The sequence below is a fragment of the Terrapene carolina genome, unplaced genomic scaffold (genome assembly GCF_002925995.2).
Source record: "Terrapene carolina triunguis isolate 2854851 unplaced genomic scaffold, T_m_triunguis-2.0 Scaffold22, whole genome shotgun sequence".
Taxonomy (NCBI): Eukaryota; Metazoa; Chordata; order Testudines; family Emydidae; genus Terrapene; species Terrapene triunguis.
Window position 1 is genome coordinate 5,140,688 of NW_020664373.1, and position 26,819 is coordinate 5,167,506.

General features: G+C 39.9%; 1 protein-coding gene across 3 annotated transcripts in view; it reads left to right on the top strand.

Moving 5' to 3' along the window:
• Positions 1-26,819, top strand: part of LOC112117172 (F-box-like/WD repeat-containing protein TBL1X) — a 254,769-nt gene that overhangs the window by 221,973 nt on the left and 5,977 nt on the right. For all 3 annotated transcript variants that reach the window (XM_024215066.2, XM_024215067.2, XM_024215068.2), the window contains 7 exons: positions 2,973-3,234; positions 6,537-6,669; positions 15,325-15,466; positions 17,266-17,329; positions 17,439-17,536; positions 18,890-18,950; positions 23,331-23,452. In XM_024215066.2, coding sequence (XP_024070834.2) covers positions 2,973-3,234; positions 6,537-6,669; positions 15,325-15,466; positions 17,266-17,329; positions 17,439-17,536; positions 18,890-18,950; positions 23,331-23,452 — 882 coding nt within the window. The remainder of the gene's footprint in view (positions 1-2,972; positions 3,235-6,536; positions 6,670-15,324; positions 15,467-17,265; positions 17,330-17,438; positions 17,537-18,889; positions 18,951-23,330; positions 23,453-26,819) is intronic.

Genomic DNA, 26,819 nt, shown 5'->3' on the forward strand with positions numbered 1-26,819 from the left:
GGGGGGAGCTGCTGCGGGGGGGGCACCTCAGGGCGGGGGGGGGGGGGGGGGGAGCTGGCCGGGGGGGGGGCCTTAGGGCGGAGGGGGGGTGCAAGGTGGAAGTTTCGCCTAGGGCTTGAAACATCCTTGCACCCGCCCTGATAAGAAAGCAACCAATATGCCCCTTCTCTACTGTGTGGTGGGAAGAAATGTCTCCTTCCCAAGCCAGCATGCCTCCTCTACTGTCTTGTGCCTGCCAAGGACACCCCTGCACTATGGGGAATCCTCCGCTCCTTGCCTGTTACAGCTTTTAAGTCCCTTGTCTCCATTCTGGAACAAAATTAGGGACACGGATCTGATTCTAAAATTCTATGTACAGTAACGGGCCTCAGTTTTATATTCCAACTTCATTTTTTATGCCTGAAAATTATGCTAGACATATATTTCTAAGTATCCAACTACATCAGCAAGTAGTTAGTAAATTCTTAGACATCTACAGTAATGACCATTATTGTGCCCACAATATTCTGCGTGCAGAAACAGAGGCCTTGTTAAGACTGTGGTGCTCTTAGCACTAAGGTGACCAGAGGTCCTGGCTAATGGGAGTGGGGTGTGTGTGTGCTTGCGGACGAGAGCAGCGTGTGGAGCCTCCTGGCCCCCCTCGCCTAGGACCCGGACCTGCTGGCTGTTTCCAGGGCACGTGCAGCACGGTGCCAGGACAGGAAGGTAGCCTGCCTTAGCCCCCCGCTGCACCACTGACCAGGAGCTGCCCAAGGTAAGCTCATGCCCCAACCCCCTGCCTCAGCCCTTAGCCCACTCCCAAACCCAGAGCACCCTCATGCACCACAAACCCCTCATCTCCGGCCCCACCTCAGAGCCCGCACCCAGAGCCCCCTCCCACACCTTGAACCCCTCATTCCCGGGCCCAACCCCAGAGCCCTCACCCCCTCCTGCACCCCAACCCCCGCCTCAACCCATAGCCCCCTCCCACACTCCAAATCCCTCAGCCCCAGCCTGAAGCCCCCTCCTACACCCCCATCTCTCATCCCCAGCCCTACCCTGGAGCCCTCACCCTCTCCTGCACCCCTACTCCCAGCCCAGAGCCCCCTCCTGAACCCCTAATTTCTAACTCCATCCCAGAGCCTGCACACCCAGTTAGAGCCCTCACCCGCTCCCGCACCCCAACCCTCTGCCCCAGCCCAGTGAAAGTGAGTGATGGTGGGGGGGAGCGAGCCACTGAGGGAGGAGGAATGTAGTGAGCGGGGGGCAGAGCCTCAGGGAAAGGGTGGGGCTAGGGTATTTGGTTTTGTGCAACTACAAAATTGGCAACCCTACTTAGCACAGATCCTCCACAATGAACGTCAATGGGAGCGTTGCTATTGCCTTCAATAAATATAGAATCAAACCCTATGTGCCTTCAGTTAAAAGTTTCATATGCTGCATGTCACAATTCAAGGAAGCTGCACCTGTATTTCCCCTCAGTGGTCCAGGAAGGGCACCCGTTCTCAGGCATCCAGCTCCCCAGCTATTGCCTCTCTTGGTTGGAGACCCAAATCTCACTCCCTTCTGACTGAGGAATTTCCAGGCTTCACAGTTCCCTGCCTTCACTGTCCCAGCATGGACAGATTGCCCAAGGACACCCACTTTTTTCTCTTCAGAGTCTGATAGTGATTGTGAGCAGATATAAGTACTACAAAGATATAGCTAAGCAAGCCTATTTTATTCTTAAGGTAAAAAGCACTTCAGAGAAAACATTTTAAAAACAGTAAAAGAACCTGCATGCATGCTAATGAGCTTATCAGGAACCTACGCCTTAATATGGATTCTGGCAGGATAAGTCCTTCAATCCTCCCACCCTAAGCATTACCTTGGGGTTACAAAGTCATAATAGCTTCAGCTCAGAAAAAGCACCTTGTCGTATTAGGCCTCAGTACGCCAAGTCCTTCCAACCTTCCCTAAGGATCGGGGCCTTCAGTGGACCAGAAATCTTGTTCTTTTGCTGGATCAGAAAAAAGGCCGCGAGTCAATTTAAACTCAGGTTATTTATCCAAAAGTCTCTTCTTTGTCTGTTGGTCTCTGGAAAATCTGGTTTGAACTAGTATGCATATCTTGCGGGGAGGGCGGGATGACAAAGGCTGAAAATGATAGTTCCAACAAGTCCATACTAGCCAGCCAAATGGTTATCTTTAGATTTCAATTTTTAATTTGTTATGGTAGTGGGGGGAGGGGTATTATAAAGTGAGAATTGTTTCCCAGCTACTTCATTTTACCACCTCCCCACCCAATCTCTCACCACTGTATATTGCCATTTTAGAAATCTGCTGCTGCTGGGTCACATCTATTTCCAAGAGTCAAACTGGGATAGCTTGCACCCTTGCTTTCATATTTTAAAAAATTAAATCTCTACCACTTGTGGTCATGAAGATAACCTTCAAAATGGGAACCAAATGTTAACTGATGTAATGATGTTTATCCCTGGGTCTGCAGGGAGCCCAAAACAATAGCTCAGAGAAGTGTGAACTTTTCCATTAATCTCAATGGTGCATTATCCCTGAAGTCTAATTATGAAAATATAATTGCCAACATTTACTATTTCATTATTTATCAAAATGCACAGAGAATTTACACACCCTCTCAATTTGACCCCTGTCTGTGTCTCTACATAGTCTTTGACCCTTTTATTTTGGAATATAAAATCAAGGGAAAAATTTCTAGCAAGATTTAGATAATTAAGCTTTGCATAACTCTGTTTTCTTTTATAAATTCAAATGCTTATGTGCCTGAATTTACATACCCTCTCAACCGATTATCCATCCACATTCGGTATTTCTACCATAAGCTCCAGTGTTCTGACTTTTTGGTCATATCCAAGTCCTGTAACCTCACACTACTCATATGTCTGGTTTCTCTTTGATGTTCCCCTCTCTACAGACCTTTCTCCACTGGGGAGATACTAAGCCTGAAATTTCCCCCCTGTTTATTTTGTTCCTCAGGATGGTACAGTATTTGATGGCAGGCCCATAGAGTCACTGTCTCTGATCGACGCTGTGATGCCTGACGTGGTACAGACCAGGCAACAGGCGTTCAGAGAGAAACTAGCTCAGCAACAAGCCAGTGCGGCAGCGGCAGCAACGGCAGCAGCAGCAGCCGCGACAGCGACGACGGCAGCAACCGCGACAGTTGTTTCCCAGCACAACACACCAAAGAATGGAGAAGCCACTGTGAATGGAGAGGAGAATGGGGCACATGCAATAAGTAAGCAAAAGCACGGCGCCCGTTGTCCGGTGTTCAGGTAGACTTTGGTTAGAATAATGCTCTTGCAGCAGCATGATGTTCACCCAACAGTTGTAATAGGACAGAACTGTGATGGCATCAATCCAGAAAACTATTAAAGCATGGGCATAGTCAGAACGGTTATTATGTAAACCTTACATATCGGAGGTACGTGCTACAGTGCTGGCATAGTCAGTGTTGTGTCGTCTCCTTGTACAAGACTAAACAAGCTTTACCGAACTGCAGACTCAGCAAGGCATCATAAAATGAAGCCGTGTGCGCCTTCTGCTTTGAGCAGGGTGCCAAAGCTTTGCCCACATTACCAGCTAGCCAGGTGCCTTGAGGCTGCACCCAGTTAAGATCACTGAAACGATGTGGCTTCCCTGGTTTAGATTTCCAAAGCTATATAGGGGATTTAGCTGCTTCCATTGAAATTGTGTGGCTAAATCCCTTAGTCGGGTGTAAGTCTCTCAAGCCCCAACTTTAGTATGGAAGTGTGTCCTGAAGAGACTACAGATCCTCTCGTGCCACCTCCCTCTTGGCCTGAGAAGAGAGCACATTATTGTATTAGAAATGAGGCAAGCCACAAAAGTCACATCATATTTCTCTGCAGTCTGCGTTTGGTCTCTTGAGCCACAGTTTGTCCATTCCCGGCATAACCATTGCAGTAATTTTAAACTGAGGGAGTTTCACTAACGTTTGTAGCCTTTTCTTGGGGCACCCAGGAAGCAGTCATACAGCAGGTCACATGGCTGTTTTGGCTTTCTCTATTTTGGGGAGTGGTAATACCTGGTACTGTGCTCTCCAATAAAATTTCACAGAGGGAGTGAGGAGGCCATGTTAGGGCTGTATCAACCAACAAGGCATGGGTTAGCATGCAGTAAATTTGGGGGCTTAGTTTTGGATAAGCAGTTGGCTAGGCAGACAGTAAAAAGAACAGCAGCAGTTTGGGATTTAGGAGGGGAGAAGGTCCCTGAGGAGCAGCTAGCCAGATGGCATGTGTTTAGCAACTGCTGCTGTGCCAGCTGCTCATTCTGGGAGAAGAGCTGAGGCCTGAAAGTTCAGAAGACGTAGGCGATGGGGAGACCCTGCAGAGCAACCTGGGGACAGCTGGCTCTGTGAAACAAGTGCTTGCACCACTTTGGGATGCTGCAAACTTGCTCTCTCCAAGCCATTCACAATATGCCATCTTCAGATCTGAAGGTGTAAGAATACATGGGGGAGAGGCACACACAACTTTAGGATCCCTGTTTAGTTGAACTGGCCCTGTCAGTCATCCATGACCTGTTCAAACAACAAAAACTGAGAGATAAAACTCAGGACTCCTGTGTCCAAGTTACTGTAATTACAGGCCACCACTAGAAATAAAGATTTTATAATGAGATTCTAGCTGGCAATTTTGTATTAGAGGCTAAATAGTGCTCCAACTGCTGTATTTGTCTCGGTAGCGATAATGGTAACCAAAAAAACAAATTCTGTAAGTGAAATAATGAGAGGGTCGCAATCTTTGTTGCTTAGGTAGGCCGAGCTGTACACCCAGCCAGGGTCCTTGCCCTTAGTATGGCCAGGCCCCTCATCCCATTTGGACACTCAGGATATAAGGCAGGTGGAGGACTATGTTCTGCTTTGGCAGTGAATGCGAGGCCACTTGCCTTCCTCCCCAGCGGTTGCTGCTCCTAACTCTGCTGCCGTCTGTGTTTAGACTGAGGCAGACACTGCTTCACTAATAATACTTAAATCATTTTTTCAAGATTTTTCTGCACAATCATGAGCATTTGAAACATCATATTTTTAAATGAAAGCTGGGATTCTGATGTCAGCATATGACTCTCAAACCTGGGGCCCTAAGCACATACTTATTGTGTCTATGCCTGAATGTCATGGGTGTACCTGAACCACACTGAAAAGCAGGCAAGCCTGAGGAGCCCAGCAGAGTGGAATGCGTTCATACTTTGAACAGCTGCACAGTTTCCTAAGAATGGCATCCTATTTTATCCTTCCAAGGGGGCGGAGTTCAGGAAAATAGCACTGCTTTTTGCTTATTTTTACCCCACTTTGAACCCTGAGTAGGACATTGACAAAATGAACCATCATCATACCGCTGCTGCTTTCTACCAGCAAAATACCCTTTGGCCTAGATGAATATGTGCTGTATTGGCAACCAGGAGAAAATGGGGTTCTAGGCTAATTTCTTCTACTAATTGATTTTAGTAGTGCTTTGCCTTTCACAGACCTTAGTAGTTAGAACCTTATGGGTCCCACACACAGCGTAGAGAACCCAGATCTCTAATATGACAGACCAGTTCTCAGCCACTTAGCCATGCTGTCTCTCAGAGAGAGTCTGACAAATATTTGCTCTTGGCTCTGTTTTCTATAAATAGGGGCTACTCCTCCATATGCAACATCTTTAACCTATTATATCAGTGTTAGTGGCTGGTGCACAGGGGGTAACAGCTTCTCCTGTTACCAGCTAAAGTAGTTAGTCCATTAGCTCAAGTGGTAGAAGGTTGTGCTGCAATGCTGAAAATCTGGGGTTAAAATCCTGCTGATGACACATGATGGCTGTTACAGTTACACACAATATAATTTGGGTTTTGGGGGGTGGCTTGTTTTTCAAAAACAAAAACAAAAGAAAGCTCTTTCAGTTGCAAAGCCAAGCACTCAAAAGTTAGAAAGCCAGATTTAACGTCACCCATCCAACCTTAATTCAGCCCCCATGTGCATTATGATACACCCTTCAATTATATGATCTGAAACTGTTTTGTCCACTGGACCCCTGCCTCAGTGTACAGCATGGACAGTGCTCAGAGAATGAGGCAGCTAGTCAATATTCCTTTGTATTCTCATTTTTCAGTGTGTGGCCTCAGGCCTTAAATACTGTACACCATCCCAGAGAAGGAGTGTACAACATATTACTCTTAAGGGAACAACATAAAGCTTTTTAATATAAATGTGGAAATATACTGTTTTTAATAAATCAGAAAAATTATTTTTATAACGCCAACTTTAAACAACAGATTGAATAAAATATCAATATATTTGATGAAAAGCATCAGGATTTTATTAAGCATGGCAATGTTATCTATGGAGGAAAAGCTATATAAAGTTTCAATCACAAATAAAAAGACAGAACAGTGTGGTCAATGACACACAATAGAATGTTTGATTTGTAAAATGTTGAGAGCTTCAAGCTACAGGACAGCCTACATTATCAAGCCATAATTTATGTGTCTGTAACAAAAACTCACAGAGCACTGATGTTCTGATATTTCTTTTTTCTACAGATAATCATTCAAAGCCAATGGAAATCGACGGGGATGTTGAAATACCTCCTAACAAAGCAACAGTCCTTCGGGGCCATGAATCAGAGGTGTTCATCTGTGCCTGGAACCCTGTCAGTGACCTGCTAGCGTCTGGGTAAGACAATGACCGAAACCACTTTCCAGATGTATAAAATACCATCTGTTACAATTAGGATTTATTTAGAGATGCAAAAACACGAGAGACCACTAGAGTTTGATGGACCACTTCTACAGTTTCTCATGCTAGAACAGTATCAATACGTTGTTTGAAAGAGTTGTGAGGTGATCCAGCACTTCAAACACTTGCAGAGTTAATATGTGCTGGGTTTGAGGCCACTCTACATTCGTGCATACCATGTGGCTTGCTTTATAGTCGTACATTTTAAAGATGTCTTTGGAAGATTCTCACTGGGCTCATGTTCACTTTTATTACACAAGCATGAGCACTCTCACTACTCAGAAAAGCTCTTTGTTCATCCAAGCTTTAAGGGGGGGGAAAGAACCAAGACCCTCTGAAGTAAGACTCTGTGTAAGACCCATATGCTGATAAGACCCTGGCAGCTGTTGCCAAAATCCTTATTTATCCGCACTCAGTACTCAATAATGTATGCCAAACTGAAAAAACCTGCGCACTTTTGGAAAATTGGCATAGAGAAGATGTTGGAGGCAAATCCTCATGAAAGGCTCCTATTCCAGAATACTAGAAAACAGAATTGATGCCTTCTTCCCCTCTCCACTCAAAGACAGAGGAAATCTGTAATCTGCAGAAAGCAGAATTTCAGGAGGATCAGAGCTTTCCCCTTTTGAGTCCTTGCAATCATAAAACATGAGAACAAGGAACTAGAAGGGAAAAAATAAATAACTGCATTAACTTGATTTCAGAAAACTAAATATGAGGCTGGGAGAACTGAACAAAATATATATGGCTGTGTAGATAGAAACCAGCCATAAGAAGTTGCCAACAGCAAACTGAGTGTAAAAAAAAAAAAAAAAAAAAAAGTTTTATTTTGTGAAAAATCAGGTGAACGGGAGACTAGATACAGGTAGAAAAACATTTGTATTATGAGATTTCTTCAAGGTTCAGAAGGTATGAAGTTTGAGGAATGCACAGAAACCTGCTGAAAATCCTTCTTTCCTAAAGAATTAAAGAGCTCAACCTTAAAAACACTTAACAGCTTATCTACTTACAGTTTATAGGAATAAGCTATACTGCTATAAGCACTGGTATACTGGTATAGCTGTATCCATGCTATAAGGTTTTACTGATTTAACTATGTTGGTTTCTAAATTGATATCGTTATAGAAGTACAAGCACTGTGTGTAGACCAGCCCCTCATATTTAGATGCTACCAAGTTCTTGCTACTTAGATTGTAAACTCCTTGGGGCCAGGGTTGTCTTTTTGTTATGTTTTTGTACAGCACCTATAACAGGCACTACCACAATACAAATAATAAACTATAGTAATAACAATAAAGGAGGGTGCCCATATAAGGTGTTTGCAGCACCCTCCCTAGCCTGCCTCCTCCACACACTCACCTTCCAAAACTTCAGTTATCAACATAGGGATAAGATCTCATGTCTAGCAAGGACCAACCCAGACCTGTGTTATTACTCCACTCAGTACACCCCCCAGCGTATAGTTTAGGGGTGCAGAAAAGGAGACTTACTCAATGTCAAAAATATTTTATTGGTATTAAGGAACAACAGTATTCCGTGACAAAGCGGAATGGATATTTTCAAGACACAAGAGTTTCTTTTTTGTTTTGGTTTGGTTTGGTTTGGTTTTACTAAGGCCAATGAAGCAGTGAAGTACATAGAATATTACTTACCTAAAGCTATCAACCTCACAACATTAAATGAACCTGAACTAAAATTCTTCAGAAATATTGCGATAGTACCACAATACTTGCCTAAATGCTGTGAGTAACCATGACTAACATTAAGTTAAACCATGATCTAACAGTGCATGTTTGAAAAGAGGGAACACCAAGGATTAAGGTGCAACTATTAGAATTTAAATTAACCTTAGTAAATTATTGTTTTGGTAAATGGCTATCTATCAAACATAAGAAATGCTCTCTTTCTATTTACTGGTAAATTTACCCAGAGTGTCATATATTTGATTTCTGTGGCAATCTTTGGATGTTAATAGAGTTGTACTGATTCATTTAGGAAATCAGTCCAGGGTAAGGATAGTATGGATTAATTCCAAGTATAGATGTTCTATATCATGTGTTAAGTACAGTTGTAACATAGAAACTTACAATTGTAAGCAGTTGGTATTAAGTATCTTCAAATGGGGAAACAAATGAGAATAGTTTCCTGGGCTTAAGATATCAAAGTTAAAATTCTTCATACAAAACTAGGGCTGGCTGCTTTAAATATATAATTTGGTATAGTCAGGATCTTAGACACCCAATGAAAAGATCTAAACTTTCCTAAACTTTTAGTTTTGAAATAATATAGAATGTTGCATACTACAGGAAAAGCATCTCTGAGTTCCAGGACTTGCAAATTAAGGAAAATGTGGATGGACAGTTGTTTGAGGCTTAAACTCAGAAGACGCCGACATCCTTTTAAATAAAAGATTCCCATTTCATCCATTTGAAATCACAAGGAATTCAGTTAGAAGATACATGCTAGTAATACAATTGGGATGAAATGAAAAAATAGTGTTTTACTCAATGTGTGCCCCTCAGACTAGTAAAACCAATTCCTTTTTTTTAATAAATTTTGTCACTGATTTTTGAAGCACATAATCATATACATACATAACTTGCAAATGCGATCAAATAATACTGAGACATGCTTACTAATAGCAATAATAAAGGGCATATAAGTAATTTAGATTCATAATTTAAAAATACAATTTTAGCCTAGACACAAGAAATAGTACATCTCTGTTCAGCCAGCATTCAGGTTCTGTAGCAATGAATGCAGTATTAAAAATCTAGATGAGATAACTGGTATATAACATATGGAAATTATAATACCAGGCTGTAAAACTATGTAACCCAGTGGTTTGAGTCTGACAATGTGCCACTGCACAAAAAGTATGGATCAGCAATTAGGATACACTGTCCTCAGCACAATGATGCAGTTTGTCATGAATGGGTAAGAGCTATGCTATAGGGTACTACTAAATATGAGGCAAGACATTTCCCCAGACTACTGTATAATGGTAGTGCACTTTCGCTTTCACAAGTTCATCTTTCCAAAGAAGATAATTCAGGTAATTCAATGTGCCAATATTGAACTGTTGGGGTCTAAAATAACCCATTTTTTCTGGTATAGCTTGTTTTGTTCATGAGGGGTAATTTTACCATCAGTACGTAGCAGAAATTTGCCAGCATAGCTGCATCCACACTAGGAGTGCTTTGCCAGCATAGTATACAAGTAGTCCTATACTAGGAAAGCACTCCTAAGGTAAACTTGGCCATCTTTAGATTTGGGACAGGGACCGTCTCTTGTTCTGTGTTGTACAGCACCTCCTGGACCATGACTGGGGCTCCTAAACACTATAGCAATACTACTACTACTACTAAACTTTTTACAGAAGGTGGGGGCATTTTGCAGAAGACAGTATTAAAAAAAAAATAGGGCTGTCAAGTGATTGATTAATCACACTGTTAATAATAGAATACCATTTTTAAAAATATTTTTGGATGTTTTCTACATTTTCAAATATATTGATTTCAATTACAACACAGAATACAAAGTGTACGCTGCTCACTATATATTAATTTTTGAGTACAAGTATTTGCACTGTAAAAAAACTAAAGAAATAATATTTTTCAATTCACATAATACAAGTACTGTAGTGCAATATCTTTATCATGAAAGTTGAACTTACAAATGTAGAATTATGTACAAAAATAAAACAGTGTACAATTTTAGAGCCTGCAAATCCACTCAGTCCTACTTCTTGTTCAGCCAATCGCTCAGACAAACTCATTTATTTACATTTGCAGGAGATAAATGCTGTCTGCTTCTTGTTACTGTCACCTGGAAGTGAGAACAGGCGTTCTCGTGGCACTTTTGTACCCGGCGTTGCAAAGTATTTATGTGCCTGATATGCTAAACATTCGTATGCCCCTTCGTGCTTCTGCCACCATTCCAGAGAACATGCTTCCATGCTGCTGACGCTCGTTAAAAAATAATACGTTAATTAAATATTGACTGAACTCCTTGGGGGAGAATAGTATGTCTCCTGCTCTGTTTTACACACATTCTGCCAAGTATTTCATATTATAACAGTCTCAGATGATGACCCAGCTATGGTGACCAGATGTCCCGATTTTATAGGGACAGTCCCGATTTTGGGGGCTTTTTCTTATATAGGATCCTATTACCCCCCACTCCCATCCTGATTTTTTACACTTGCTAGACCCAGCACATGTTGTTCATTTTAAGAACACTTTCACAGCAGATTTGACAAAACACAAAGAAGGTACCAATGTGAGATTTCTAAGGATAGCTACAGCACTCGACCCAAGGTTTAAGAATCTGAAGGGCTGTCCAAAATCTGAGAGGGACGAGGTGTGGAGTATGCTTTCAGTAGTCTTAAAAGAGCAACACTCCGATGCGGAAACTACAGAACCCGAACCACCAAAAAAGAAAACCAACCTTATGCTGGTGGCATCTGACTCAGATAATGAAAATGAACCTGCGTCGGTCCTCACTGCTTTGGATTGTTATCGAGCAGAACCTGTCATCAGCATGGACACATGTCCGCTGGAGTGGTTAAAGCATGAAGGAACATATGAATTTTTAGCGCATCTGAAACTTAAATATCTTGGGACGCCAGCCACAACAGTGCCATGAGATCGCCTGTTCTCACTTTCAGGTGACATTGTAAACAAGAAGCAGGCAGCATTATCTCCTGCAAATGTAAACAAATGAGTTTGTCTGAGCGATTGGCTGAACAAGAAGTAGGACTGAGTGGATTTGCAGGCTCTAAAATTGTACACTGTTTTACTTTTGAATGCAGGGTTTCTTTGTACATAATTCTACATTTGTAAGTTCAACTTTCATGATAAAGAGATTGCACTACAGTGTTTGTATTAGGTGAATTGAAAAATACGTTTCTTTAGTTTTTTTACAGTGCAATACTTGTAATAAAAAATAAATATAAAGTGAGCACTGTACACTTTGTATTCTGTGTTGTAACTGAAATCAATATATTTGAAAATGTAGAAAACATCCAAAAATATTTAAATAAATGGTATTCTATTATTGTTTAACAGTGTGATTATTCGCATGATTAATCATGATTAATTTTTTTAATCGCTTGACAGCCCTAATACTAATTACAGTCAAAGGGCCAAGCCCTAATGTTGTAGTCATGTGGATGCAGGAGTCTGCCCAAGGACAGATAATTGCATGATCAGGGCATTAGGACCAGCTACAACAAAGTCTATAGCAGGCAACTGGAGAGGAAATGAGAGTGGGGACAAGGAAAATAGCGAGAGGAGCATGTGGTTATATACAAGCTATCAGACAATGTAAGTATGATTTAGTTATTCCTCGGTCTGATTCAGTACATTTTCTCATTGTTTGGGAGTTACCAATTTATTTTGACACTTGATTTTCACTTTTACAAAAAGTTGTATTTGGTTATTTATTTATTTTTTCTGTCTTTATTTATTCACATTTTTACTGAACAGCAGTAAAAGAGCGTCCATCCAATGATCGGGGGACCCTGGATAATATCGTAAAAATAAACTAAGAAGGAATCTAACCCATCAATTCCACAAGTCAAATTAAATCAGATAACTCAGCTACAATATAACAAAAATTATCCCGAAACTGTATCTGAAGATAAGCAATAACAAAATCTGAAAGGGTTGAGCAAGACAATTAGCCAGCCAATTTCTTCATACATGTAGGGCTATTTTAATACAGTACTGACAGCCATGGAATGGGGATTTTATTTGCCCTATAAGTACAATTCTGGAGAGATCCTCTTCCTTGATTTATAATGGGGGCTGGAGAACATGCAATTAAAAAAAAAAAGAATAAGAAAAGACAGTCTTTCAGAACTAAGCTTCCCTAAAGTCTGGCAATACTCCACCCAAGAGAAAAACAGTACAGTACTCCTATTACTCAAGTGTTCAGGACTTGCATGCTGGAATCAACTTCTTTATCATGCAGATAGATTGCTTCAGAGGGGTAAGGAGATTAAATATCTTCCCAAATCGTGCTTGAACCATGGTCCTCTAATAATGCAGGGTTCACTGAATCATTCAGCAGAAATCAGGATACTTTTCCTGAGCAGAGAATACTTTTCCCAACAACAAAGGGAAGACACACAAATACCCCTGCCATACACTGATAGGCCTATTGAGCTACTCTGCAGGGACACATAATAGCTTATATAGTAGGGGAACGGAATAGAAAAACAAAATTAAAATACTGGAAAATATAATTGCCCAAGCTGAGCCTGAATACTGAATAAATAAAACCACTGAAAGTAAAAATAAGCTCTTCTATAATTAGCAAATAGGAAACTGAGTTTGACAGGAACATTGCTAAAAAATTGATTTCAAACATTGGTACAAACTGGGTTATTAAAATTAGGACAATATTAGCTCCGAATCTTACATAATGGAGAAGCCAACAGGAGCATTGAGGCAATTTCCCAATTCGTTTGCATGTTAAGCCATTATCCCACTCTTATTAATAAAAGATTCATGTCCTATAAACAATTATAAAGCACCAGAGCTAAAAATGATTCTTAGCTTTTAAACTTCATTAAGTAATCTAGCCAATCTTCCTAAACTTGATTCTCTATTTTCAGTGTCTCAGACTTGAGAAGTTACATTAAAAGTTCTTGCCACAGCAATCTCAGTTCTTCCTGAGGGCAAAACTCCTGACCCAAAAATTTTACTAGTCATTAATAGAAACAAAAAATGCAAGAATGACAACTGGAAATGTTCTGTTCTGTCTGTCAGTGCTCCAGTCTTATAGGGCCCGATGGTAGCTGTCCCCAAACTGGCCCTAACATGGCCATGTGATGAATTAGAAGGAGTGAAACACAGATGGCCCTTCTATGTAAATCAAATATTAAACAAAATGTGAATCTATAGAGTAATTGCATTTGTAAACTCTGATCTAGAAATCAGGGACAAAGAATAATGAAAAGAAATAATGATTAATATAGCAATTGACCTTCATTCAGATTTCAAACTAGCTAGATCAACATTGGTCACTTGAGACATCATTTGAACTTAATTTGGTACTTTATCCTTTTTAAAAAAAAAAAATGTTGAAAACATTTTAGTTATCAACTCCAAGAAAGCATTCAGTTCAGTTGGGTGGGATTTTCTTTTATCTCAAGAATTCGGTCATGAAAGAGACGCACTTTTCTTTCCCTGTAGCAATATATCTCCTAAACTTCATTATTAAAAAGATGTCCCAAAAAATGAGGTGCAGACTGGAGTTATATGCAATAAAAATATTTTACATGTCTGAATTCCTGAAAGTATAAGAAATATTCTAATTCTGTATCAAATTCAACTTTCTGCATATAAATGAAAGTAACCCAGTGGATAAATACGAACAATTCTTTGTGCAAACTGATTGCAAAAAGGACAAGTCCCAATAAACTGGAAAGAGGAATCTCTACCATATTGTTGTAAATTGATTTCCAACCTCAGAGACTTTCTCCCACTGGAAGATAGTCTCATGTAAATCCAATGCAAATATGAGGATTAATATAGAATCTGACTTCCTCTCCATGCTTTTCTCAAGATAGAGGGTCAAGACTTCAGACTTCAGGAAAATGACCAAATTAGATAAGACTCCATGCATCCAATGGATCTTTTACACCTTACTTTGGTCTCTAGCAAATACTAATATGAGTGTCCCTAGCTTGCTGTCCATCCCTCACCAAGGAACAATACATTATTGTGTCAATAGCTATTTTACTGCTGCAATTTATGGAACAGATCACCAGGTCTGTCCAAGTTGCACTCAGCGCAGCACCTTGCAGGCAGCGGAGAGGGAAAAGTGGAGCTAAACCACCTTTTTGCTCCCCTAATTCTGGGACTGATTTGGGGCTTGCTTGGTCCATGGCTTAATTTAGAGCAAGTGGACCATTCTGCCAGCCAGGCATCACTGGAACACAGCCTGCTCCTGCCCCATTCTTCACCTTGGAATGCCTTTATAGAGTGGGGAGGAATGAGTGGCATAGAGTCAGCTGTGTTGGTTCTAATATCACCAAATTTCCCCTGTATGACAAGGGAATTTCCAGATGCTACTTTAAGTTTTAAATCCCCTTTCTGCCACTGAAGTGGCCCATAAAGGGAGCTGAGTAGCTGACCCCCTGTATGTATTGGCTTTTTAGTCAGGTTTTCACAAATTATTACTTATTTGTTTATAACTTTTGCAAGATTGTGTGATGTGTAAGGTGATACAAAGGTGAGCAGCGTGTGGGCTGCAAAATATTGAGGGCGAGAGAGTGTCTTGCTTGCAAAATGCTTTGGAAAAAATATTGGTGAAATGAGAAGCTGATTCAAAAAAAGCTTTCTTTACTCTTAGTTTAAGAACTTAAATAGGATTATTCTCATTGAAAACATAAAAGATCACCAATATGTGAATCGGGGTGCAGGGTGGGGGAGTTGAAGAGCAGAGGAACTCACTATTTGTTGCGCTTTTTTTTTTTTCTTTTAAGTTTACGATGTTCTCTCAGTGTAACCAGAGATTTCCACCTGCTATGTAAGATCATCTCATTACGAAGTGTTCACCTCAGTGTGTTTGTTTTTGTAGATCTGGAGACTCAACTGCCAGAATATGGAATCTCAATGAAAATAGCAACGGTGGTTCCACTCAGCTAGTTTTGAGGCACTGTATAAGAGAAGGAGGACATGATGTCCCCAGCAATAAGGATGTGACTTCATTGGACTGGAATGTGAGTTAACTTCTGGGGCCATTCACAGTTTTTAACTGAATGAACTTAATTCTGATGCAATCATAGTTACTATGCCTTTATAGTTAAGGTGATCAGAACGTCTTCTCTACCCTACTAACTTCCTTCTTGTTTTCAGAAACTCATAATAGACTAAACTTTCATCGGTCGGGCTGAAATTTTCTAAGGTTGTTGATTTTCCTTAGGCTTAATAATTAGTGTGTTTATATATTTATTTTGGGGATTGTGAGTAAAAATGGCTCAACTGTTTTTAAAGATGAGGGAATAAAAAAGGAAATGTCAGTGGGACTCCGTATCAGCACAAGATCCCAGCTGGATCCATTGGCTAATCATGACTATTATTACAGTGCCCCAGTGTGAGCTAGGCGCTCCGCAGAAGAGAAGGGTAAGGCCCTTCCCCAAACAGCTTGCCATCTAAATTGGAGACTTGACATAATGAATGAAGGTGATGCAGAGTAGAGGAAGGTCAGGGTTAAGAAAGAAGACAAAGATGAAAGATAGCGAGTGTTCTTGATTCATTTGCTGTGGGCTCTGTGGCAAAGCGGAATTTTCAGAAAGGATTTAAATAGGGAGATGCTAGTGACTTGATAGACCAGCATAAGGAAATAGAGAATTCAATGCATAGGGGGAAGCATGAAAACAGGCACAGAGACAATTATGAGAGAAGTATAGGGTGACCAGATGTCCCAATTTTATAGGGACAGTCCCGATATTTGGGGCTCTCTCTTATATGGGCACCTATTACCCCCCACACTCTGTCCTGATTTTTCACTCTTGCTATCTGGGCACCCTAGAGAAGTAGGAGAAATAGATAGGAAGGGGCATCCTTCAATGGGCGATCATCTTATTTAATTTCCGGACCTATTGTGATACCAATATTTATCCTGAAGTTTATTCTAGTATTTATGTAAGCAAGCCTTTCTAATGAAACACTCAATGTGATCCCAGATTGTTACTGAGTTTTCCAAGGCAAGTAAAAACAAAGGAAACTGGTATCTTATAAGATGCAAATTTGGACAGTATTTGTGCATCTTCCACCTGACCTTTCTTTCCCCTCACTCATGTTCTCTTTTGTAATTGTCACTTACGCATTAGCTAGCGTGCAACTTGAATGTATGTCCCAATAAACCTAACCTAGGTTTTGATTTCTTTTCTACATCTTTCTATATTTGAGTTAAGTGCACAGCTATTCTGTCTCACTCTTTTTGGAGGATAGGAATGGACACATCTGTTGATGATTATTTTATGCTTTTCTTAGCAACGTTTTATTCTGGATGCTAATAAAGCCATCTGCCATCATTATTTAATTAAATCCACAATATTCATCATTGTCCAGTGTGAAAGTTTCACACTGGTTAATGTCTAAAAGCCAGTAGTTATTGCATTCTGTTTTCATATGGATTGGATTAGAAACATTATAAAGAAACATGCAAATTAGAATTTATTTGCTAAATGCTCTAAAATCCCTGTTTCTCAACTAAAAGATTCCCATAAAAATCATTATATCTCAGTTTTGTCTCAATCCTTTTGGCTAAGTTATTCTATTTGACGGAGCAACTCAATTTAATGGTTCATTTGCGGTTTTTATTCTCTCGTTGTTGCCAGCAGTACTAACCTCTAATTTAGGATGTAACTGAGTAGTGATACTTGCTTTCTCTCTTTGTGGGTTGTCAAATTTCCCTTACTTCAGAAAACACTGACTTGAGGATGAGTGAATCAGGGCTGATTCAGTATAATCTCTAGTAACCTTTCATTTATATTGGCTTTTCCACATCCAACAGAGTGATGGAACACTATTGGCTACAGGATCATATGATGGTTTTGCAAGAATATGGACAGAAGATGGTGAGCCATTCAGTAGTTATTGTTTTCAGTGATTACAAATGATTAATAGTACTGTATTCCATCTCCCAGACAAATCATAACATTAAAATTTTTTGTTTTTACATTTCAGGTAACCTTGCAAGCACCTTAGGTCAACATAAAGGTCCCATATTTGCTCTGAAATGGAACAAAAAGGGGAATTACATTTTAAGTGCTGGTGTTGATAAAGTTAGTATTAAAAATATGTAACTTTGATGTGTGAACGTGCAGATGCTCTGAGCTTATATTGTTTGAATTTCAACATCTCCTTCTGCTTTGGAAATTCAGCAAAGCTTGCCTAATTTGTTTTTTGTTGGGCCTTGATTTCGTCAGAGTAAGTGACTAACTACTCTCCTGTGGCTGGATAAATTTGTACCACGTGACATACGGTTTTAACAAATCCTCACTTTGCTGTCTGTCGCATTGAATCCCAAGCATTGCTCAGACAAAGGAAGTGAAAATCTCATCCCCCAATTTATGTATATACATTTAGTCTAGCACTTGTAAATACCTCAGGAGAGGGAATCTGTTTTAAGTTCTCTTGTGCCCTCTAGTTCATTTCAACAATCAGACAAAGAAATCTGAGTAAAGAATTTATGGTTTTGTTTGCAAATCAAGCAAAATCTGGTGATTTCATCTCAAAATCAGGCACAATGTGACAGCTTCAGCTGAGTGTCCTGTTTGAGTTAGAGATTGAAAACTCAAATTACTACTGAGGGGGGAGCACAAACCCATTTGAACTGTAACTGGAAATTAACCTCCCACAAATCCCTGTAAATGGAAACTTTTACTCCTTCTAGTGCTATAGTAACTTTTGTCTCCCAACAGCAGAACTATTATTCCAGTGGACATACTTTCTCCGTAACAGCAATAGTTCTTTAGATGGTTACATTATCAGTGAAATCCGGCATCCCATGTTTAAGTTCTGGAAGTATATTTTTCTAATACATTTACAATTCACTCAAAAAGTAGTGCTTAGTTCTGTAGGGATTTTGCTTAAATTTGCTATGCAATAGATCCATAGGAAGCAAATTTTACATTCATCTGGCCCACCACGACGACGGTACACCATTTATATTTTTCTGTTAGATTAATTTCTCACATGGTGACTTAGTAATGATATGTACAGTATCCGTTGGGTTTTCATAATACAACTCAGATTGCATCATGCAAAAGGGGGGAAGTCTCATCTAAAAGAGATGCTAATTGAAATAACTGTAGCAAAACGCTCAGAAAGATCAGCCTCATAAAGTTGCTCAGAGCTATCTTCTGGCTAATACATTTAAGAGGGAACCCACGCTCATTGGGTTCATTGCTGCCTCTGTAGTACTGACAGTTCAATATCTACAGTTGTATTATTTTCTCATAACAGGTGAATTGGAACAGATATATATGTATACATCTTTGCAATAGCTGAAGGCTCTCAGCAGTCAATAATGTTATCAGGGTGTCTTCTAGAATTGCTCTGCAGTGAGCTTTCTTTTTTCCTATTACTTTCCAAGAGGAATGGTAACTAATCTTTATTTCTTCCTCTGAACACAGACAACAATAATTTGGGATGCTCACACAGGGGAAGCTAAGCAGCAGTTTCCTTTTCACTCAGGTAATTACCATTTATATTTTGTTTCAAAATATTTTTTTCCTTAATTTTGGCAGTCTGAAAATATCCCCAATGCAACAAGATATGCATGAAAGTCTAACAAATTCTAACCCACACTTTGTGCCTTACTTTTCATGAGCTTCAATGCCCTGGTCTTGTCCTCTGATCAGGAGAAGAAGGGGTTCTGTGAGAACCAATCCTATAGGCTAGAGTGAATTTGCCTTACTGAAATTCTAGTAGAGGATTATTTCCCAGCCATAATTACCTAATAGGAATTATTCATCTAGCTTCTACATGCTTGAGCTGGATTAGGGTTAACATGGGGACCCTGCCTTTTAGGAATTGTCATTTGTTCATTTTTTTGTTTTTGTGGGGACCTCCAGCATTTCTTCTCCACCTGCTTCTAAAGTCCCATGCTGCGAAGCACTAGATATAGATCTCTCCAGAGTTTCCAAGCACTGGCCAAAGGGGATTCTCAAACTACAAAACTCAGATCCAGGGGAGGAATTTGATCACTCTGAAGTCTGATCTGGGATTTTGGTTTGGCCCATTTTTAGAGGTCAGTTGCTAAAGCCAGGTCTGGGTTGAGATTCTGAAATCTGCCACCCCAAAAAGTGTGATGGTGTTCAGATCTGGGGTTTTGGCCCTGTCTCTACTAGACAGTGGCAAGAGATGCTCCCTCTTCCACAGCAATTGAGCATGCTACCAAGCGTCTTGGGCAACAAGCAAGCTATGACCTAATCTTGGATCCCCACGTGACCGGTTCTACAGGGTGATATAGTTGAATTCAAAACCTAACATTGGAAAAATGTTTAAAATTAAATATTTTATTAGGCATAGTCATATAGTGATATATCTTCTTATCAAGCTGGCATTATAATTAGTAACAAAATCCAAATTCTGGCTCTAGAAGTATTATAGTTCCCCTTGGGTTTAACCACAACTAGCTAATGCATTTTTAAACATCATTGTCTTCATCTAAACTAGGTGCTAAGTTTATGTTTAAACACCTGTTATTTAGCATGTTTAGTTTGCTTAATAGCTAACATTTAGTCAGCTAACATATTTAAAACATCACTCATTTTCCCATTTTGAACAACCTATAACCATTACTGGCCTCCGATGCAGGTAGAAATTATTATTCCTCAGAAAACACAAAGTATTCTGATAGTCCATGTTCCTATCAGATTTTCACTGCTTTTTGCCACTTATCTTATAAAACCGTGCACTAAGCTGCCTGCATGGAGAAAGCAGTCTCTGTTTGCAAATGTACTTATGTTATTCATTGTGGCATTTTATTTTTTGTTAGTAGTATTCTGTAAAATCACCCTCTGCACTGTAAAGTGATGTACTGATGAAAAACCTACACCCTCTTAGCTCCCTAGAATAGTGTTCCTACTGGATAGGAGTACATATGAAACAAAGTCATCCTTCAGGAATGATGTGCATCATACACACACCTCATGGTTTGCTTTTATATTAATTGGTAACTTGATTAGGTCTTCCAACGTAATGTAATAATCTCTATCCGCATTACAAAGAGTTCAGGACGTATCTTCCACCATCTGTGCTATGTTTTTCACTGGGCTCAGGAGGTGTGAATGAATGACGGTTGTGTGGGTGCTAATATTATTGTTCATTTCAGATTGATTATGTTAATTTTCAAAATGGAATAGAACAATTACGAATACTGGATGTCCCTGGGATCTCCACTATTGCCTGGCCAATAACCTATAGGTCTAATCCAAGGCTCACTTTAGTCACTGGGAGTATTTCCATTGATATCAGTGGGCTTTGGATCAGATCCTTATGAGAGGCCTAGGTTTGGCCTTGCAGCCAACCTTCCCCAGAGCAAACTGTTCTGTGGCAGGAACTTGTGCTCTGTCTAGGGAAGGTCATATATCACCTCAGGAGTCTAATGTAGACAAGGCACACTGCCTTTTACATATACTAATCAGGGCCATTTAAAACCTTGGGGGGGAGCTGAGACTTTAACTTGACCTGCTTAGCATGTGTTAAAATCTGTACTGCCTTGTCTACACTAGACTTTTAGAACATGTGAGTGAGGATGTTAGCCAACACAGCCTAACAACATCTTTATCCTAATCTAGATGAGTCAGAGTCCTATTCTACCTGGGCCTGGAGGCCTCCATGCCCCTGAAGTTCCCTGACAGATTGGTGAAGTCTTGTAGGTCCAAACCTAAAACTCCCATAACTTTCACAATGGGCTCGTAGGTATCTTGCATGCATCCAGGATTTGATTAGCCCTTTTATAAAGATTTACTACTATTCTTCCCAGCCACCAGAGCAGACTTCAACTAGAACACGTTCCCAACGTTCATTTCATTAAAATTCAGTGAGAGAATCCTGTTTTCAGATGGATCGATGTTTGGACGCACATATAAAGCACAACCCAAGCGTAAATTGGTACTGGGTCACTAATGAGAGGAGTTTAGCTAATTGATTTTTACAGTATATCACTGGTAGCCTTATAATAGCAAATATACTTTTATTTTGGGTGCTCATTTGTGGAAAAATTTCAGTGAATGCCTGCGCCGTATTTAAGAAAGATCATTCTTAACACAATATATAAATCACAGTATTAAACATGTAGCTAGGAGTACAAGGAAAAGCTTTGGTCTTGTCATTTTCAGTGTCATGCAAAAATCCCCAAATGCCTTGATAGCATTGTCTAAATAGTAATGCATAGCTAGGTGTGTGATTATTCTGAATACCCATATGGCTTAAATGTGCAATGAGGCGTGAGGGCAGAAGCCAAATGCCTTGAACTATGAGGAAGTTGTTGCTTTCTAACTGCAATTCTTGAAATGTGTAGTTGTTGCTTTTATTAAATGTTGTTGTAACCTTTTTTTTTTTAGTCGAGTTACTCATTTTCATACAGCATACTTGGTTATTATTTCCAATACATTTTATTTACTTATTTTCTGAGTAAACATATGATTCAATAAAATAAACCACACCAGTGAATATGAAATTCTACCAATATTATAGTGTCACCCCAGCAACCCGTTTATGATTCAAATGACACTTCCTTTGTAATTCCATAATTTTAGGTGCACGCAGCTTTCTGAAAATTACTTTTGGACTGCAATTTCTCATTCTTTCTATTAGCCCCAGAAAAAGGGTACTGATGTTGATTAGGATACATCTTTATTGACTTTAAAACAATGAAGCAAAACTGTGCAGCAGAAAAATAATAGCAGAGAAACACTGTGAAAACAGAATCCTGGGCTGCTTCATGATCCCCTCTAACCATACTGAGCCCACATCGCTACAGTGATCTCTCTTAAACATGCAGGCTTTCCTCACCTTTCTGTCAGACAGAATTCCTCCCTCTCTCACAGAATTCCTCAGTTTCATCATTAATTCTATACATGATGTTTTTCTGTGAAGCATTTCTGCCTTGCCAGTGTAGCAGTATTTCTTTTAATTGAGAGGGTTAAAGAAAGCCCCATGATGGTTCACGAGGCATGTTCTCTCCTGTCAGTTTTAGATATTACACACATTTACTCTAAGGTGCTTAGTTTCATGAGGATAAAGTCAAAACAAAATATATTAAATGTAATACATTTTTTTGGTTTCCAAAGGAGACATACTTCCATCTTTATACTTAAAAAACATTGCTCAGAACAACTTTGGCTAAAAAAATTTCAAAGGTCTCCCCATCATTTTAACAATAAACCTACATTATATCCTCACCCCAAATAAATTCAACTTTAACCCCTTTCTAAATCCTGTTAGATTGTCGTTATTACTGACACATACATAAGTGTCCTGAGAATGAAAACTAATACCTCTGTTAACAGATCTCATTCCATCCTTTAGAGGACAGCTAAATTCTGTCTTTGGCAACAAAAGAAAGCAACTGTGGTAGGCCTTGTCTATAGTAAAAGTTGTACTGGTTTAACTTTAAATTGGTTTAAAAAACAATTTAGTTAAAGCACTGCAAAAATCTTTGTGGACATTTTTAATTTCACTTAATCGATTTATCTTAAGTTGGTTCCTTACCAAATTAAACTACATCTATATATAAAACAAGTTAAAACCAGATTAACAAAAGTGCACACAACTATAGGCTTAAATCTGGTCATCACCTAAGGAGTCTCACAGGAAGGTAACATATGAAGCATCCATGGTACCCATTGCTAGGTAGCTAATAAACAGAGTCCCTAGAACAACTACTGAACTACTGTATATTTTTTTCATATCGGACATCCACATAGCAATGAACTGTTCCAGGTCTCTCATAGGCCAATCACTAATTGGTGCCCTTGGTCAGGTTGGTGGCATGGGGAGAATGACTTGGGTAGCTGTTTCTTTGCCATATTCTCTAACATTCACTCTTTTGTTTGTGCTTCACAGCCCCTGCTCTGGATGTAGATTGGCAGAACAACACTACTTTTGCCTCCTGCAGTACTGACATGTGCATTCACGTATGCAGACTTGGCTGTGATCGCCCAGTCAAAACCTTTCAAGGACACACAGTAAGTTTAAAGAGTTTGAAATTTTAGGAGTCATTACTAGCATGTGGTAGCTGGTGATGTTAAACAGCTTCTGTGTTCTAGGACCAACGGTGTTTATATCCCTTTCCTTCCCCAAAGACGTACTCTGTAAAAATGACTCTCTGTCTTTGAAAAGCGATTCACTGTTCTAAATCACAACATGCAGGCAAAACCCTCAGCTCACACAGTGAGGGCATTTACATGTAACTGACTCTAAAGACTCAGAGATACATCAGTAAAATTTCATCTTCCGCTTTTGTAATCTCTTTAACAACGTGATGTGAATTACAAGGACGAAGGGAACAATTTACTTTTAACCATTGTTCAGTTGTAGAATTAATTGGGTCGAGTAGGATCAGATCCGTTAAGAGATACTTCCCTTATCCTTCTCCCCATTCCCCACCTGCCTATATACTGAAATATACTCATATTTTTCTCTTCTTGACTATCTCTCTTTGTGACTATTTAATGGTAGCCACAGGCTAATGTTGCAGACTTTCTTTCACAAGAACACTGCTGAGCTACTCTACCGTATAAAATCACTTTTAGTAACTCTCCTCAACTGGCCACCTCCCCCTGAGGGAGAATTGGTCCATATGGAGACTTGTTGGCTACAATTCTCAATTAAGCTGGTGTTTTCTCAAAAGATACTGCTGCCTCCACAATAGGCCTTCATCCATAGGCTGATGTTTTCTATTGAGTGGACTGACTGCTCCATTGCGCACATGGGCCAAATCCTGCCTCAAATATGTGTGTGCAACTCGTGTTAACTACAGCTGAAATTGTGTGTCTGTATCTGAGGGGGAAACGAGTTAAAAATAGTTTCAGGTACTATCCCTGCCACCGAGGACTCCACCCAATTACGGTTCTTACAACACATTTTTCTCTTTTAAAAATGCTTTTTTCCCCCGTTACCATGTGAAAGGCCCATAGGAAACAGGGGAACTGACTGACTAGATGGGGAAACAGTGGGTCTGACTACACACAAAGTGTTGTCAAATACACAAAGTAAGCTGGAGAAAAACAAAGAAAAAAAATATCCCCTAATTTCCTATAGTTATCGTCGCTGCAGGTGTTATTTGTACAAATAGTGGATAACAAAGTTTTCAGACTGAAAGGTGGTTTGGAAGTTGATCCAGTTTTAAAGACCACAAACCAGCTAATGCTCCAAGTTGCATTTTGTCTTAGTACATTAGTACACACACTGGTATAGACAAAGCACCTCTGGAGAGTTGCACTATTTGAGAACATTCCGTAGAACTTTGTGTGTGTGTGTGTGTGTGCATATGTATATGCATATATATTCTTAAGAAAAGGTATTTGTTAGATGAATGAAATGTCAACCTCAGAAATTGTTTTAAATTATCTACAGTACAGACCCATTTACGTGCGACCCGTTTACAGGCAAATCCACTTAATGCACGGTAGCGCCATACCTCCCAGTGCTACCTATTTAACACGCGAGACTCGTTAACATGCAGTACAGGAACTTGCTATGTAGCACTATAGATTTGCTCGCTAGCTCACTGACAGAAATCGACAGGAAGTTCGGAGTGGAAACGTGTTGTACTGTACGTCTTTACCGATATTGGTAAAGACATATCAAGCACGCTTAGTCATTGTCACGCTAGAGAGATAGATAATATACAGTAGTACTGTAGTTATATAGTAATATATATACTGTACTACATTCGAAAATTTTAACCATAGGCCTAATATAATGGCAGAGGGCAAGCGTCAGCGTTCCTACACTGTAGAAGAAAAGCTAGCTGCAATAGATCGAGTAAATAGCGGAGAAACCCATCCAAAGTTTCAAAAGATATTGGGATTGCCGAATCAACTCTCCGAGGATGGCTAAAAAACGAATCTAAACTGAATGGCTTTGTACAAAATATCGATTCTGCCGCGAGACTTAAGCGAAAACGTGTGCGCTATTCAGCAAAATCCACAATAGACAAAGCCATGCACATGTGATTTGTTCAGGAAAGGCTGAAAGGAATGCCACTAAGTGGGCCAATTCTTCAAGCCCAAGCAACAAAATTTGGAAATTGAATGGGGGATGAATCATTCCAAGCCAGCAAGGGGTTTATAAGTTGTTTTAAAAAGTGTCATGGCATAGCGCAGGTATCGATTTCTGGAGAAAACCGATCAGCCGATGAATTGGCCGCAAATGCATTTCCTGCCGAGTTAAAATCTATTTTACAAAATGAAGACTACCACGAAGAACAACTTTATAATTGTGATGAAACAGCTTTATTTGCAAAACTGCTACCTGATAAGACTTTAGCTTTTAATTACGAGACACAGAAAACAGCTGGATTTAAAAAGATAAAAGATCATGTGACTCTTCTTTTTTGTAGTAATAAGACGGGCAGTCATAAGCTTACCCCTCTTCTCATTGGCCGCTTTCATAACCCTCGCTGTTTTAATCACCTCAGTAGAGCCAAATTGCCAGCAATATACGCTAACAGCAAAAATGCTTGGATGACGAGACACATTTTCGATGACTGGTTCCCCAACAGCTTTGTTCCAGCTGTTCGTAAGCATCTGCGGTCGAAGAAACTCGAAGCCAAAGCACTTTTGCTACTTGACAATTGTTCAGCCCATTCTCTGGCCGAATCAATGGTATCGAGAGATGGAAAAATTCGAGTGCTATACCTACCATTCAATACAACATCAAAAATTCAACCTTTAGACGAGGACATTATTCAGAATTTTAAAAACAATTATCGACGGGAGCTGAGTTCGGCGATCGTGTCATGCACGTCTTCAGGCATTTCCGAATTCCTGAAACAGTTAAACATGAAGGAAATTATTTATTTAGTTAAAAAAGCTTGGGATGGAGTAAAACAAAAGTCCATTGAAAACTGCTGGATGAAGGCTCTCAGTGATGCCTTTTCTGTCAAAGACCGCTCAGACTCGGAAAACTCCAGCACTGATTCAGAGCCAGACTTTGAAGGATTTTCAGAAGAAGACGTCCTACAAACACGCACGCAGACAAAAGAGGATAAAGGTAAACTTCTCTTTCAAATGATAAAAGATTTTAGTTTGGATACGTCGCTTGAAATCATAACTGAGTGGCTGGAGATGGATGAAGATTGCCCGACTTCAGAATTTCTGTCCGAGGAAGAAATATTAACGGGCTGCGAGGCTACGTCGGACCGCGAAAGTGATGGCGAGAATTCTAATAATGCAGGCCTAAATGACAGTGACGACGAGGATGTCGTTGAAAAGGTCAAAATTTCGCCCACAGAAGCCCTTAGTGTGGTAGAAACTGTTGTAAGATTTATGGAGGAGCAAAATGCGGAATATATCGAACTCGTTCATCTGCAGCGAATGACAGACATCA